The sequence below is a fragment of the Ostrea edulis genome, chromosome 6 (genome assembly GCF_947568905.1).
Source record: "Ostrea edulis chromosome 6, xbOstEdul1.1, whole genome shotgun sequence".
NCBI classification, from domain to species: Eukaryota; Metazoa; Mollusca; class Bivalvia; order Ostreida; family Ostreidae; genus Ostrea; species Ostrea edulis.
The window spans coordinates 25,347,219-25,363,721 of record NC_079169.1 but is presented as its reverse complement, the minus strand read 5'-3'; the positions used below and the strand labels follow the sequence as shown (position 1 = coordinate 25,363,721).

Genomic DNA, 16,503 nt, shown 5'->3' with positions numbered 1-16,503 from the left:
TCGACTAAAGTAAGTTTTATTGAAGCAATTCATACAACGAGTAATGAAAATCATAACAAAAAATTTGTTAACGGTATCATGTTATATAACAGGATAATGTCTGGATAGAAATAAAAGTTAAAGATAGATAACATGATATTGTTCACATTAAGTCACACATTAAAAAGAACACCACAGGTTGCTGAAATGTGCATCCTGTTCAATAAAATACAAAGATTATAGCTCAGACAGAATAAAGAGTTGAGAGTATCGATGACAAACACATCGTTTGGAGATTCAATAATCTATACAAAATTTAGATTTTAATCAAATAGATAAGAAGGTTTTACAGATCTTGGACAATCTCATGATCAAACAGCTACATTAACGTAATACTTAAAAATAAAACCTCTGTTCATGTTCTTAGTTATCTCTTCCAGGAATGTATTGTTAAATTTGACATCTACCAATATACTAGTATAACATACGTATACGATCATTTATGGACAGTCAATCCGCTACATGGTTTTATATGCTTTATTCTACCTTCCAATAGTTGAAGAAAAGAAATTGATGTATTATATTCAGTCTCATTAACAGTAAATATTGGTTGATTCATTCTTGAGAAGGAAAATAACTGAAATTTTAACACTGGAAAAGAAACTAATGAACTAACAGGCAAACGAACAAAGAAAGAAACTAAACTAGAAAATACTATCTCAGAAACAAACACACAGTTTAGATAGTTTATAAGCACTAGTGAATTGAGACCGATCCCGATGCAATGTTTAAAATACATGTATATCCCAACAGAGAAAATGAGGATGAAAGATTGACAGATACGAATACTGGTTTCCTTTTTAATATGTTCACGCATTATATCTGTATAGCAACTCTTACATAAGGCACTGCATGGTCTATGAATATTCTATCATGTTTCGGTTACCGCATGATGAAACGTTCCATATCTTCTTTTATAAATAATATATTGATATGAATCAAACCTCATATAACAAAACATAGGCAAACTGGGCAATAGCACACAAGATCACATTGTAAAAATTACAATGCTTAACAATGAGTCTTTTGAAATAGTTTTTTATATATACTATGGTTTCTTTGCAAATGATTATCAGCAACGTTTTCCATAGCCCCTAACACTATAAGACATGAACTTATAATCGGTGAGATGATAAGTACATTTTAGAGAAAGTATTTATTCTGCCAATTACTTTGGTATACATGTATTCTTTTTTATTTACTTTCTAAAATTGTTATTACGCTCTACTCATCAAAGAATGCAGTTTACTGATGACTGATGATCCAGAATCACGATTTCCAAGATTAATATTGTGCTTGGTTGAAGCGCTTCTTCTAGTTTGCCTAGATTTTTGTAAGAAGCCTGTGGCTTCGTGCCCAATCAACGCCTTTTGTCGACATTCTTCTAGCACCCTGATACGGTCCATGTACCCAGGCTTTCTTTCCCTTTTCTCGCTTTCAATCATTAACTCTATGTATTCGGCCGTATTCATGGGGTTCTCATTCAAGGCGATTTCCTTGAGCTTGTTGTTACAGTCGGTTATCGTACCGAGAAGAATGGCTATTCCTTCCTCAAGATCCTTGATATTTCTAGTCATTTTTTGAAGAACCTGTTTCTGTGTGCTGACGTTTTCCTGGGCAGAGGTATATCGCTGCAATTTTTCACGGTATGTTTTCTTAACTTTTTTGGATACCCATCGAATGATATAGGGAGTGTTGTGGTGAGCTTGCCAGCGACAATTTCCGGGACATTGAGTACAAGTTCCATCTCTGCTCATCGCTACACAATGATCTTTACGAGAATCTTCAGGAATATGACACTTTTCATGACAAGTGTAATTGCAGGTTAGGCAGTTCGTCGTATGCTGACCTCTCCCAGATATATCCTCTTTTTCTTGAACCTGTTCTGTGACCTCATAAACAAAATCCTTGTTCTCCAGTATTTCTTTTTCATGTCTCTTAAAAATTGCCATTTCTTCTTCTAGAACGGATATTTTGGACATTCCAGCCGTAATTAGACTTTGAAGATTATGAACCGTATTCTCCAGATCTTGTCTCGTTTTAAGGACTTCATTCGTCATCTGAAGACTTTTTGTTTCCATTTTATCTAGGCAATCAAAGAAATTGTCAAAACTTCTCTTTCCAATGTCCCAAAAGCGATATGCAAGATCATCCTTGTGTTCATTGTTTGCGAACAATGCAGAGTTGTTGAACTTGAAATATGTTTTGTGTGGCAAACGTGACTTGGCTAAAGATGCCAGCACTGGAGGTTCTTGTGCTTCCGCAAATGTAATGCATGTGCATATATTACTCTCCATATCCTTTCCAAACAAGGACAAAATGGCGCTCAGAATATATTTCTGAGATGGTGTAAGTCGAGCGTCTGGAGCTTTCACTAAAAAGCAGACGGCATCGAGGCAAGCCATTCCTTTATCTCCTGGTAAAAGGAACATTTCTCGAATCTGGTCAATTATTTCCTGATCCCGTTGAACTCCTCTCGTGTCTCCAAATCCTGGAGTATCCACTATGTGCAGTGCATGGTCTAATTTGCTTGCTACATCTGGATAAATGCTGTAACATGTGATCCATTCAGTCTGGGATAATGCCTGAAAGAATGCTTTATCTATCATTTATTATCCTTGCATTAAAACCTTCCATTCAGATATGCATGTAAAATTTGTTGATGCAATTCTCTTAGATACAATACAATAGGTACAAGGTTATGAACGGTCACCTAAGTAACATGCAACAAATCTAGAATGGACAGTTGAATCTAATTAGGTGTTGATTATTTTCCAATAATAGGTCCACAAGCTTTAAATGTTACCTGAATATTAGTTAAAAGTATCACTAGTTCCATTGAAAAGCTATGAAATACATAATTTCCCTGTTATGCACATCTAAGCTAATATACAGCAGCACTATATATCAAGATGTGTTCTTTTTTTAAAAAAACCCACAAATGGCCCAAAACGTGCCCATGCTCATTAAAGACTTTACAAAATGCAATGCCAGAGTATGGGCAACGAAAGATATTTACATTCTTAAACGATAAACACGTGGAATGTGCACATTACAGAAACATGCGCAATGTTTGCATTATGAAGCATATGTTCAATGGTGGAAAAGAAAATCAGTAGAAGAGCCTTAACAGTCAATATCTTCTCATCAAGATGTATCAGGGACAGTCTAACATACTGATAGATGCCAATATGAAAGCCGTTGAAAAGTCCCATGGATCCCGCATCGTCGATTTAAAACAAACCACCCCCCGAATCCTAGAGATTACACATTGATATTTTCAACAAAAACTCAGACCATAGGAATTTACATCCTGTATATGTAAAACTTATACGGTACCAATTTTGATGCACCAGATGCGCATTTCGACAAATAATGTCTCTTCAGAGATGCTCAACCGAAATGTTTGAAATCCGAAATAACTATGAAGTTTTAGATCTAAATATAGCCAAAAACAGCGTGCCAAACAAGTGGAGCCAAATTCGTCCAAGGATAAGAGCTATGCATGAGGGAGATAATCCTTAATTTTGAAATGAATTATATCAGCAATTACTCAACCAAGCAAAGTGAGGATGAAAATTGTCATCCCTTTAGTTTAGACTGCAGTCTCGTGTTTACAACGCCTTATGACCTGGGTCGTCACACTGAAAAAGGTGACTGACTGTAATTGTGACGAAGATTCAGTGGAAGATACGTATACCGACAGTGGGTGTCCGGGTAGCGCAGAGGTAGCGCTCTCGGTTTTCACCGCTGCGACCCGAGTTCGATCCCCGTGATCAGCAGTGGTTGTATGTAAGAGGGTATGGCGATCGCCCGCTTGGACACGTGGGTTTCCTCCGGGTACTCCGATTTCCTCCCACATAAATGACCCCCTAGCGCAAACATCCGTGCATCAATGGAACCCATTGGAAATACGAAGATTATAGCTTTCATGGGTTATCCTTGGTATTTATGTATGTATGTTTGTATGTATGTATATACCGAATGAATATTTAATTTTAAAACAGACGAGGTAGACGAAATGATCGGTCTGGACATGATGAGCAATACTGTCTGGATACTTTAGCAAATTAGTCCAAGATGGTGTTGCTATTGAAGAAGCTAGAAATACGGCAAGGGAACGACCCTTGAAAAAAATACTTATTAATGAAAAGTTTCTTAGTTTACCAACAGGTTCCGGTATCAATGTTTCCGAAGACCCCGAGTTCCGAAGTTCACAAGCTCGGGGGGATACGGCAACCTAAACATTCAAAAGGACTAGATGTCCTTCAATTCCCTATACGATAAAATTAAGTACGATATGTATTTCTTCGTAAATGTACATTTACATTCCATTAATATTCATATATCTTTTATATCAGTACTCATTCATTCGCGGTAATGTACTTCAATATCTCCCTTTCATTGACAAATCTCATTATCTTAATCGGTAAAATTAGCACAATTTTCCCACATAAGTAAAGGGGGGGGGGGGGGTGTCGGGCGATTATACTACTATTGTTAAGCGGACTACACACAATGACGCACTCAGGTGCTAAAAAGGAAAATAGAGCGTCCTTAGCTTTCCAAATGCAATTTCTCATATACTCTTCTATAAATGTCACCGAATTTTACTTTGAAAATACAGTAAAATACACGCTTATTTAGTATTTCAATATGTTTACTACAAATACAGATGTAGAGTATACAAACCTGGTCACTAAGTCTTCTCTTTTCCTCGTGTTCAAGGTCCACTAGTGTGAACCGAAAAGGATCTTCCCAGTTCACTTCGAACAGATAATTAGCAAAACCATCAATTAGAGTGCTTTTTCCGCTTCCGGTAGCTCCAACTAACATGATAGTTTTCTCGCGTACAACTAATCCATCTGAACCTGCAAGAATATAGGTTCATAAAACATGTTCATTGAAATATAATATATAAGACACAATATTATGGAAAGGGTTTTGGAAAGACGATTTACCTATAGAAAGTTTTTTGGACTTGACTTTACTGTTTCTTGCTTTTAAAACCTCTTTCGTAGGTAGTCGAAATACGTCTGGATTTCCGGACTTGAACAACTTAGAACGATATCGCATCTTCAAAGCCGGAGATTCTGGTGTTTCAAAAACTGGACTTTCGAGACTAAAAGGATATTCTTTCCCTTTCCGGGTATCTATAACACGGATCCGGAATGAATATGACGATTGTGACTTCAAACCCGACACGGAAGTTCGCGTTGAATCATAGGATACTGATTGATTGTAGATATACCATCGTCCATCCGACATGTCCTTGTACTGTATCTGATATTCCTGGTCGGATGATAACTGAGAAACACGCTTCCACTGCAGCTTTATACAATCCGATTTTGCTTCAATCAGGAATGGCTTTCCTGGAGTCATATAATTCCCTTCATCCTTGAAAAAAAGTAACGATCTTTGTTTTTTTTAAAAATCCGATTCAAATTAAATTATTTTCTTTCAACCATCAATATTATTGAAAAAAATTACCATATTGGATTGTGACATTGGGTAATCAGGTTCTGCAGGTAGACAAGGATGGCTTTAAGAAAAAGTAAAATACAGAGAATATGTACTGTCAATAGTAGATAAAATGTCATCCTTGCAATGGAAAGAAAGTTGTCATGCTAGAGCGTACATTTTTAATTTATAAACAATTTCTTCAATGTACTAGTATATAAAACACTAAAAGTTCCTATAGTTTTACCTTTCGAATTTGTCAAATTGCTTGTCCTGTGTATTGTGAGCGGTTAGCGTGTCTAGAATTTGATCTGGATTGGATCCTACGTCAATATCATGTTCCTTAAGGATTTCTAAAGGATATAAATATATTTTCAACGACTCTTTATTAATAAAATACTAGAGTACTAAAACCCGAATAAGAGGACAAAACGAATTCCCATTCACCATTACATAACAATGAATACAAAAGATATACGTCAGTGAAAAAAAACTCACCCACATTCCTTTTCGAGAGAAGGGCATGGCTCCGAGAACAACGGGACCCAAACTTACAGCTTCTTTTGACAAAGTAATTACAAAGGTGTAAAAATGGACATTCTTCGCCGTTCTTACATCCTCTTTGTGTATTATAGAAGACGCAGACTTGAGGCGGGCGAGAACTTCTAGACTTATCATTGTGTCGTTGCTGCATCCATTCTTTGACTTTTATTGGATCTATCTGGTCAAGACTGTATTCTGCTAGGATAGGAAGATTCTGATGCGAATGCAAAGAGTGCCCAAATATACATCTGTCTGGATTTTCCCGGCATTTGTTTTGAATGAAATATTTGCAGATGTGTAGAGCTTTACACACAGGGTAACCGCCACACTTTCTAGGCTGGTCGCATACATCTAACTCAAACGCTAAGTGGACCTGCATCTGGGGTTTGCCTTTCCTATTGTCCACAACCTCAAAAACATTGGGATAAGCTTGTAAAATTTTATGTAAGTTTCCTATATCTAAAAAGTTGAGTTGTGGATGCTGACGAATTAAAGGTAAAAGCTGGGAGATTGTCAATTGTCCTCCGTTTGATACAATAAAATGAACAGCATTTTTCACCACCAGTTCGGAAGGATGGACACCTGCTGGGGGATACCTAGTGGCACTCTTTGCTCTTCTCATTATTAGTACTGCAAAAGAACAGATTACGTTGTAGTTCTCTCCCTCTAGCCCTCCTAAGTCTACAAAGTTGGCTATCTCGGTGGACCTTAAAATCAATAGGAAAGACAAGACACAGTGCTTTACATGAATTTCCTTTCTCGGATAATCTAGTAGGCCTATAGCATTGCCAGTATTTTAATGGAATCAATCTCATACAGTTTTGCTACAATGATACATCCTTGTTTGCACTCTTTAGTAAGAGAAACGTATACGTGTAGTTATTGTGTTTTCTATGTTTTTTTTAAAATCATCTTACGGGTGGAAATTTAGTTGAAATAATCGTGGGGATCCGGGTTAGAAAAGGTCTTCAGTACCCCTTGCTTGTCGTAGAAGGCGACTAAATGGGGCGGTCCTTCGGATGAGACCGCTAAAACCGAGGTCCGATGTCACAGCAGGTGTAGCACGATAGAGATCCTTCCCTGCTCATGGCCATAAGCGCCGAGCATAGGCCGAGATTTTGCAGTCCTTCACCGGCAGTGGTGATGTCTCCATATGAGTGAAATACTCTCAAGAGGGACGTTAAACAATATTCAATCAATCAATTAATTTTGAATTGCTAACTGCTCAATGGAAAACTTCTTCGTCATGTAGACAAATAGACGTAGCATGTTATTAGCATTTTACATGATAACAATCATTAGACCGTCATCACGTGATCATGGCGGACACTACACGAATCACACAACAGATCCCCTTTATTGAATCGCAGCAACTAACACCTGACTTTCGTATCTTTAAAAACATTTCACAATTTCAAAAAAAAAAACCCCACCCCAAAACAACTAACAAACAAAAACCACCAATAAATGCCCTGTTTTATATCTGTTTTATACGTGTCATCTTACAGTCGATACAAACAGCGCCAAGACGGTCAAAACAGGAATATGATGCAGTTTATGGGGATAATGTTCAATGGCATTTCCTCTGCGTTGGTGGCTAGTATCTAAATGATAAAACTCATTACTGAACCCCAATACTCTTACTTTCCCCGTTGCTTACAAATATTTCTTGTCGACCTGTGATTGTTACCATCACGGACTCCCATAGTGGACAATAGACTGTCCACTACTAGAAATGAATATGGAAGTTGAAATTGAATACCATCCATTTTTTGGGACCGGTCAATATCTATTGGGGGTTGTGACCGGTGCATTCCCTATTACCATTTAAAAAAAACCCCTATGTCTTATCTTTTAAGAATACAAAAAAAGTTGCTGTCCTATATCAGATATACATATTTACTTCATTTTGAAAATCTCTGGAGTTCTTCATAATTATCACTTTTAAAAAAATTGTATCTCCATTGTTATATCAGCTAAGGGATTCAAGCTCCTGAGAAACTTTTGTTTACTTTGTCATGTTTGTTCGGTAATTTGTCTAGTGAAGTTACAAATCTCATCATTATTATCATCTTATTTTTTTCTTTTTGTTAAATTGTTGTTTACAGTGCTACATCTTGCAATTTTTTAAATTACTGTTTTACTGAATTGTTGTCTCATGTACTTGCAAGTATTTTTCACATCTCAGTATTCTCTATGACATGTGAGGATAACGAACAGTGATCAATCTCATAACTCCTATAAGCAATACAAAATGGAAAGTTTGGATATACCAGAAGTGGGATCAGGTGCCTAAGAGGAGTAAGCATCCCCTGTCGACCGGTTACACCCGCCGTGAGCCCTATATCTTTATCACGTAAACGGAGTTATCCGTAGTCAAAATCAATGAGCCAAGAACGGGCTAACAATCGGTATGAAACAAGACAGACACCATTTGACCCAATGATAGGTTGTATTGGCAAACTATCAAATTATTAAAGATGTGTTTAGACTTTAGTTAAATTCTGGTGTGACCAACATGATACACCATTTTTATTTTCTATGATTGAAACCCATACTCCATTCAAAACTCACATGTAATATTTGCAATTTTATTCACAGCTGAATACTTCTTTTGTGATTTTTGTTAATTACATGTTTTAATATTAAAAAATTTCAAAGGTCTAGTATTTTATTGCAAATTGTCTTTAGTATATTCAACTTGGACTTGAAATAAAGCATGCAAACAATTCAGTATTATTGTTTAAAAGATAGTTGAATTAAAAGTTTGAAATACTTTAAAATATTTTTTGTTCATTGCTACATTTGCAAAAAAATATATATAGCTGTCCTATCAGTGTTGAAAATAAAAGAAGTTGGGAGTTCTATGAGTATGTAAGTCAAAATAAATGCGTGTCCTATTGCATTTTCGGCGCCCCCCCCCCCCCCCTAAAATTTTCAAACTTAAGGTAAATTGTGGTATCTTGTTTAGAAAAATATACTAAACGATGTAAGAAGCAATAATTTCTTCCACTCCCGGAGAAATAAATGACAAAATCTATTGATTTCTTGATTTACTTTATTGAGAAAACTTAATTTTTTCCAAAATCTCTTAAAATTTCCGTCATTTTGTTAATTTCACCTCATAAAAAATGATAGAAAATAGTACAAAAGACTAAATAGGAGAAATATTTCAAGCCCTACAAAATCTGTAAAATCCGGGGGCTTCGCCCCCTGGGCCCCCACCAGGGCTTCGCCCCCAGACCCCTGCCTCATGAAGTGGCGCCCCCCCCCCCCCTAACCGCAATTCCTGGATCCGTCCCTGATTGACCGGTCCCTTAGTAATGAAACTGGATGTAAAAAGAAACGCGCATCCCGATATTTCGGATGAGGACAATGGACAATCGAAGGTTCCCAGGAATTTGTGATTTTAAAAGAGAGATGTCCGTCCCCTTTGAGAGAGAAAGGTATTCAAAGTTTGGTTGAAAATGCGAAGTCGAAGCACAATACATAATGGGTAGTGGGGATTGCCTTGATTCTTTCAATATATATATATTCCACGAAAAGGAAGTCAAGGTTGTTTCAAACCCAAAATGGCAGGAAATAATATTTCTAGTTAAAAGATTTCAACTGGATAGAGTATAAACCTTGTAACGTAACTCTCTGTATATCTCAATCTGACAGTGTAAGGTACATGTAGATCTATATGTCGGTGTAGTAGAACTGAGCTAATGTGGTGAAAGCAGAAATAGTAATCTTATCTGCATGACGTATCGATCAACATTTCCCGCATCACCCGTGAGGTTCAGGTTATCAGAACACTAGTAAATTCACGCTATCAAACCTCTAAGCAATACAGACGCATTTTCCCCCTTAATAATGTTGCTCTCAACCACTAACTGTAACATAACCCGAATTCCAACGGCAAAGCTGTAACGTTTGTTTCAATCAATGTATAGATAATTGAACAGTTTTTCTGTATAAAGTCAGCATAGCGAGCTTCATTTATAATTAATGACACATTTAGCTTCAATGGGATATGATGAATACAGTTCTGTCTGTAAAAATATCAAACAGTTTGAGGCCCCTCAAGATGGATTTGGTTGTGTGCAATATCTTTTTTCCCCTCCTTTTTTTTTAAAATGCAGAATATCTCGTAAAACTTCATTTATTGACCGTTGATATACCGGAGACGGTCCGATTTTAAAGGGTACAGTGATTCAAGCAGTTTCGGATTTCAAGCAGTTCCGGATTTTTAAAAATAAAAACAATGGAATTAAATAATTAAAAAATTCTGTTTTACACGAATTTTAGTGTGAATACAAATGTGTTCACTGTAGATGTTTATGACGGTAAACCGAGTTCCGAGCATCCGTTTTTCTCTCCGTTGTCAGGTTATTTTGTTTACTACCCAAAGCGCTTGAGTGACTTTGATTGACCAAAACACGTGTTGTAGAGAAAGTTGGAGGTAAGTCGATATACTTTTAAAAGGCATATGATTTTGGCTCGAAGCTTAATGAGAGACTATAGTTGTTGTCTACCTCATGAGTTATTGTTTTCATTGAAATGTTTGCGAATTACAAATTAAAACGCATAATTCACAACGTCTTAATTCAAGTAGTTCCGGATTCATCCCATAATGGCTTTCTCAAAAGTGTATTTTAAATATTAGATAAGTTATACACTAAAAATCGGTTTGTGTGTATTTTTAAGGTTTTGAATATGTGTAGTAGAGTTGTGAATGTACATAATTAATTTCTAAGTAGTTTGAGAAGCTGAAAAACCTGCGATTTATATTGCCTTTTCATGAAACTTTTTTTTCTTGTTTCATATTTCTCTAATACAAGTTTACTCTCAACAGTTCGTTTTAATATTGTATTTGATGTCAGAATAGGAATGATTGAAAAGAGTAAAATTTTATAAGCTGACACCCTTTTTAATTATAATGTCATGTAGTATAAATTTTATCCGATATTTTCAGCACAGGTACATTGTATAAGAGTGAGCGACAAAATGAGGAGTAAGAAAAAGAGGAGACTAACTGTAACTCAGAAGAGAACAAGTCCAGCTGCAAAAGTGGCAGAGGTTATTACCAAGAAATATAAAAGCAGATATCTTAAATCACCCTCAAAAGGACAAAGAGTGCGGAGAGCGCTATATGATGTCAAGACAAAGAAGGTAACTGTTAAAGAATCTGCTAAAGAACACAATATATCTTATGGGTTTCTGAGCCGAAGACTTTCTGGAGAGGTTAACATAGATAGCAGAAATGGACCACCACCCGTATTTACTGCAGATGAGGAAGAAGCTATGGCAAAGTGGCTTAGTGAAATGGCTGAAAGAGGCTTTGGCTTGAAACCTGGGGAATTTTTAGATTTTGTGGAAAGCGTGGTGAAAAGAGAAAATAGAAAGACACCGTTCAAAAATAATAGGCCCAGCTATGATTGGTATTATAAGTTTTTATCTAGAAATTCTCATTTGATAAAACCTAGAAAAGAAACCCCACTCGAAACATGCAGAGCAAAGTTATCAAAGGAGAAAACAGACAAGTGGTATTCCAAATTTAAGTCTTTCCTTATTGAGAAAGAACTTGTAGACAAACCGGGACAAATATGGAATGCAGACGAGACAGGTTTTAGTGTTGGCAGTGTAGCTGGTAAAGTAATTGGCCCAGCAAAGAAAGGCCAAGTCCCACATCTCTCGGGTGGACACAGCAAACAGAGATTTACTGTAATGTTCTGTGGAGCAGCTGATGGCCGAATGATACCACCCTTCATTGTTTTCCCAGAACCCAAACCAAAAGGGTATAATCCTTTGTCAGCAGGTCTTGAAGGAGGTGCAGCTGCATATACCAAAAAAGGATGGATGGATTCTGTTACTTTCAAAGTTTTTCTTGAACATTTCAACACTTTTGCTGGCAGTGAGCGACCTATAGTGCTTCTATTTGACAGTGTCAGTAGCCACATTGATATGAAAACATTTGAATTTGCCAAACAGAAGGGAATAGAATTGTATCGTCTTTTGCCAAATGCAACTCACGTTATGCAACCCCTTGACGTAGGTGTGTTTGGACCTCTAAAAACACGATGACACCAAGTTGTAAGAAAACACACTCGTGAAAATCCAGGGACTCCTATAGGAAAAGATAACTTTGCTGAGAAACTGAAAGAAGCGTTTCTACTTTTCTACAAACCCTTAACTGTGATAAACAGCTTTAGATCTTCTGGAATTTACCCTGTTGATGGAAATATCATTACAGTAGACCAGTTAAAAAGTGGATTGACATTTAAAAGTATGTTAACTGATGACTCTTCACCAACAACCAGTGGGGGAACGTCTTCAACACAAGAACAAATCTCAGGAACAAAGGACATAAATGAAGAAGAAAAGATGAAAATTGCTTTTGAGGCCTTTCAGAGTGTTTTAACCACACCAGTTCGAGACAAGTATGAAGAAAGGCTTAGAGAGGGATATGATGTAGAGGGGAAATCACCAGGCTTTGATGCCTATCGAAAATTGCACAAGAAATCCCGTCCATCTGCTTCCAAAATTAGAGATTTGCAGTCTAACATGGAGGTGCCATCAGGACTGGATTTACTTGCCTCTGTAGCAGCCGTCAGTGACAATCAGATTTTAAACACAGAAGAGTGCAGCACAAGTACCAGTGAAAGCACTAGTATATCTCCAGTGTTGAAAGGCATGTTAACATTTCCTCATGCTGATGAATCCAAAAAAAGAAAAAGAATTTCTATTCAGTCCACCTTGCCAGACAATTTAACTTCCCCCGAGTCCTTACGACTGATGGCTTTGAAAGATCTGGAAAAAATCAGAGCATTTGCAGAAAAAGAAAGAAAAGCAAAAGTCATATTCATGAAGAAATTATTACCTATAGGTAGCAGTAAGGCATCAAATCAAAGGAAACAAAGAACAAGTCAAGTAACAAGTAAATCTTCAACAAAGAAAGCAGAGAAAACAGATGAGAAAATCTTTTGCATAGGATGTCACATGTCTTGGGATGAGGATCAAGAAATAGCAGCAGGAACCCTCTGGGTTCAGTGCGATCAGTGCCAGAACTGGCTGCATTCTGACTGTTGTGGCTCTGATATTGGAGATATCGATTCTGATCCTTTCTTCTGCCCTGAATGTATCTAGTAAATCATGCTAAGACTTGAGTGTATGTTTTTTATTTATGTGTGTCATTTATACATGTATATAGTTGAAAGATCATTATTTGATATGAAAAGTGTAAGGTAATTAATACGGTAAATTAAGACCTTTGTTTGTTTGTTTTTTACAGAGGCCGACTCCCAAAGAAAGGTCAAAAGTTGTTGATTCCTTACGTGATGTGTCAAGTGTTACAGTACGAAAACATTTTTTATTAGAGAACTGTGTAATTAAGGGATATCACAAGTTCCAAATTAGACCACCTGATACAGATCCCCATACAATGCTCCCGGTGGACAGAGAGTACACAAACACTCATGATCCTAACGTATGCCTCATTTGGATTCCACCACTGGACACTTTTAGTCGGGAAATTCATGAGACTGTTACCGATGCTAAAAGAGGTCTATTACTTCAAGATGTAGCTGGTCTTCCGATAGGTCATATTCCTTTGGGTTTGTCCAGTTCCTTCCGAAAAATTCTTGACGAGAAAGGAGATATATTTGCTGAGGCAACTGGAGATCCTACTCCTAGCTTTCCACCATGGCCAGCTCCTACAGATTGTGGCGGAGGGACTGTGATACCGTGCAATTACCACATTTATCATATTCACAAAGACTTTGTCATGAATTTGTTGAGACAGGCACTAATTAATATGCCAGAGGGGGAGTTCATAAGATTACAATTAGTTTAACTTGCATGGTCCTACATTTTGCATGGTGCTATATTGGTGCAGTTAGGGAAATTTCCCTTTCCTTATATCAAGACACTATTTTTTTGCAATTTTCTCCTTTTTTGAAAAGGATTTATATAAGTGATAAGTGTGGTGAAATAAAGGTACGTGTTGTACATGATATTACAACATGTATTTCATTATATAGTTCTACTACTTAGTTTTTGAATCTAATTAGTTTTTGTATTTAATATTTTTATTATTATTTTTTTTTTTCATTTTGCCAAGATGTGCCAAATATTTTTCCCCCTTTGTTTGTATGTTTTACATTTTTTAAAAGTCAAGATAGGACATTTTTATACCTGCCTATTTTATTTTGTTTTCAATTTTGTTAATAAAAAAGTTCAAACTGTGTCTCTATTCTTGTTATGATATTCTGATCAATATACTGTCTTGTCTTATCGTTTATAATGATTTTTGAGACCAACCCCCTTATTGAAATGACGATTACCGGAACTACTTGAAAAATACGAAACTACTTGAAATTTGTGAAATTTATTTTCGGAAATTTGGCTATGTATTTCATCGTTTCCAACAAAATCTTTTGGTGTGTTTAGCAAGTGATTGGAGGAGTATTTGATTCATCTTAGAGCTGAGAGATAAGTACATCCAAACGAAAGTAATCGAATTTCCCCCCCGAAGAATCCGGAACTGCTTGAATCACTGTACCAGAACTGTGACAGTATTGAAGGAGACTGTTCACTAATCTCAGACAAAACAAACGAAAAATTGACCAGTGAAGACCATTGATACCTACCGCAATGTCACGGTCCGTTTTCAATGTACTTTTGTTTTACCTTCCAAGAAAATGCGAAGCGAAACTCCTCTTGTCCTTTTCCGTCAAATTTTCACATTACGAAAGCCTAGTGAGGTCATAGTAAAAGTCGAAATAACGAGGTAAATTGTGAGTTTATCTTGTGTTATTTTTAAATACCAAATGTATGCAGCATCACATTAACATAAATGCTTTATATTTATCATTTCAAGATATCATTAAAATCAATAATGCACCCATCAAACCAGTTATATTGCTCTTATCAATTGAAGTGATCAATATTTCTCGGTTACTTCCCCAAAAGATAACATAGGTGACGCACTATTTGATATTGAATTGATGAGCGCATGAAAATTTCCTTGCCCTAGCTCATCAATTACAGTGTAATCAAATTGATGCGCGCATCAATGTGGCGGAATTATTGCTATAAAATTCTTGTAAAGAGAACAATTTAATTTGATTTAGAATTCTATAAAGTTGTGTATCAACACTAGCTAAAAAGAGGTAATGACTTCATTTGTAGATATGTTGAATTGAAGATATGTCGTATTAAATAATTTCTCTCTCTAAAAGAATTTTTGTGCGCATCAATTGAATTAATTCAACAGGGCAATGATTCAATTGAATACAAAAAAATTCAAGTATGGCGTGCACCAATTGAATTATTGCTTTCTTTCATTGAATCATAACGTGAAGTATTGAAAAACCTACAGATTTCTATCAAAATTTGCATGTATTTTGTCGAGGATGTATATTGACGTGGTCTGGCAAATTACCTTAATGCTATCAACATTTCAATCAATGCGCATACTAATTTAAAGTCGAAGATATCATTAATTGTTTGAAGAAATCTTTAATTGAATTGTTGCGCGCTTCAAATGAATTGATGATACTAGTATGATTATGATATGATTAAAGATATCTTATATTAGATAAGTTCAATATGTTAGTTTGGCGCTCTATACAAATGAGATGGCATTATCTAAATATCAGTGTATGAAAATTTTAACAAACGTACGTGCCAGTCATGCACTTTAGACTTTAGAAGAACTACAATTGACTTGCATACCAAACCTGAATTCGTTTGTTATAGATAAATCAATCCGATGATTAATTTCATTTTTATTGCCTATTTTGATTTTTTTCCCCTATAGATTTTATAGAGTACCTGGTCTTGAATTACTGAACCATAACTGTCCGCACTATAAATGCTCGGGGACTACTTAAAATCGATGTGTGATGTCACATCTGTTTACATATATAAGAATGGATGTAAATATTCGAAGACACTTGAATATAACGACTTTTTAAAAATCTCAAGATTACTTTTTATCTCATCATTACGAATTAAATCTCTCTCTCTCTCTCTCTCTCTCTCTGCGCGCGCGTGTGTAGAGTGTATAGCGTTTGCTTTGTAACCTGGAGTCGTGAGTTCGAGCCCCGCTTGTTCCATGACCGCGTTAAACCTAAGACGTTTTGGGACGGCGAACTCTGCCATACCATATCAGGCCCCAAAACGGGCTTAGCCCCTTTGGTTAGCGCATAAAGAACCCGGATTGCTACGGTCGTAAGCGGCTTAGCATACATGTGGGTCTAAATGTGTGCTGCTTACAATGTAACCTACCACAAGGGCTAAGTCCGTTTTGACCCGAAACTCATCGTAACCATAGATATAGAAAGTTTGTATATTTATGGTTACAATGAGTTTCGGGTCAAAACGGGCTTAGCCCCCTGTGTAACAACTGTTGACATCTCAATACGAGTGAAATATTCTCAACGGGACGTAGCTTATAACAACCATGCAACCAAC

General features: G+C 36.4%; 2 protein-coding genes across 7 annotated transcripts in view; one reads left to right on the top strand and one right to left on the bottom strand.

Annotated features, from left to right (window-relative positions):
- On the bottom strand, nucleotides 1-14,806 carry LOC125648384 (uncharacterized). 3 transcript variants are annotated; one of them, XM_056142156.1, is made up of 7 exons: nucleotides 14,676-14,806; nucleotides 5,998-6,672; nucleotides 5,747-5,852; nucleotides 5,530-5,581; nucleotides 5,001-5,436; nucleotides 4,732-4,910; nucleotides 1-2,624 (listed from the first exon to the last, which is right to left on the bottom strand). In XM_056142156.1, exons 2-7 carry the CDS (start codon nucleotides 6,662-6,664, stop codon nucleotides 1,257-1,259), a joined length of 2,808 nt encoding a protein of 935 aa, XP_055998131.1. In that variant the 5' UTR covers nucleotides 6,665-6,672; nucleotides 14,676-14,806; the 3' UTR covers nucleotides 1-1,256. The 3 variants fall into 3 exon arrangements, with proteins under 3 accessions (XP_055998131.1, XP_055998132.1, XP_048731385.1); XM_056142157.1 differs by having other exon boundaries at nucleotides 5,998-6,451; nucleotides 14,676-14,773; XM_048875428.2 differs by having other exon boundaries at nucleotides 5,998-6,749; nucleotides 14,676-14,751.
- The window catches only part of LOC125648388 (jerky protein homolog-like), a 16,896-nt gene continuing 10,787 nt past the window's right edge, over nucleotides 10,395-16,503 (top strand). The window contains exons 1-2 of one of the 4 annotated variants that reach the window (XM_056142162.1): nucleotides 10,395-10,489; nucleotides 11,003-14,815. In XM_056142162.1, the coding sequence (XP_055998137.1) occupies nucleotides 11,035-12,111 (1,077 nt within the window). In that variant the 5' untranslated portion in view covers nucleotides 10,395-10,489; nucleotides 11,003-11,034 and the 3' untranslated portion in view covers nucleotides 12,112-14,815. Of the gene's footprint in view, nucleotides 10,490-10,921; nucleotides 14,823-16,503 lie in introns of those variants that run through there. The other 3 variants (XR_008796266.1, XM_056142160.1, XM_056142161.1) reach the window with 3 other exon arrangements.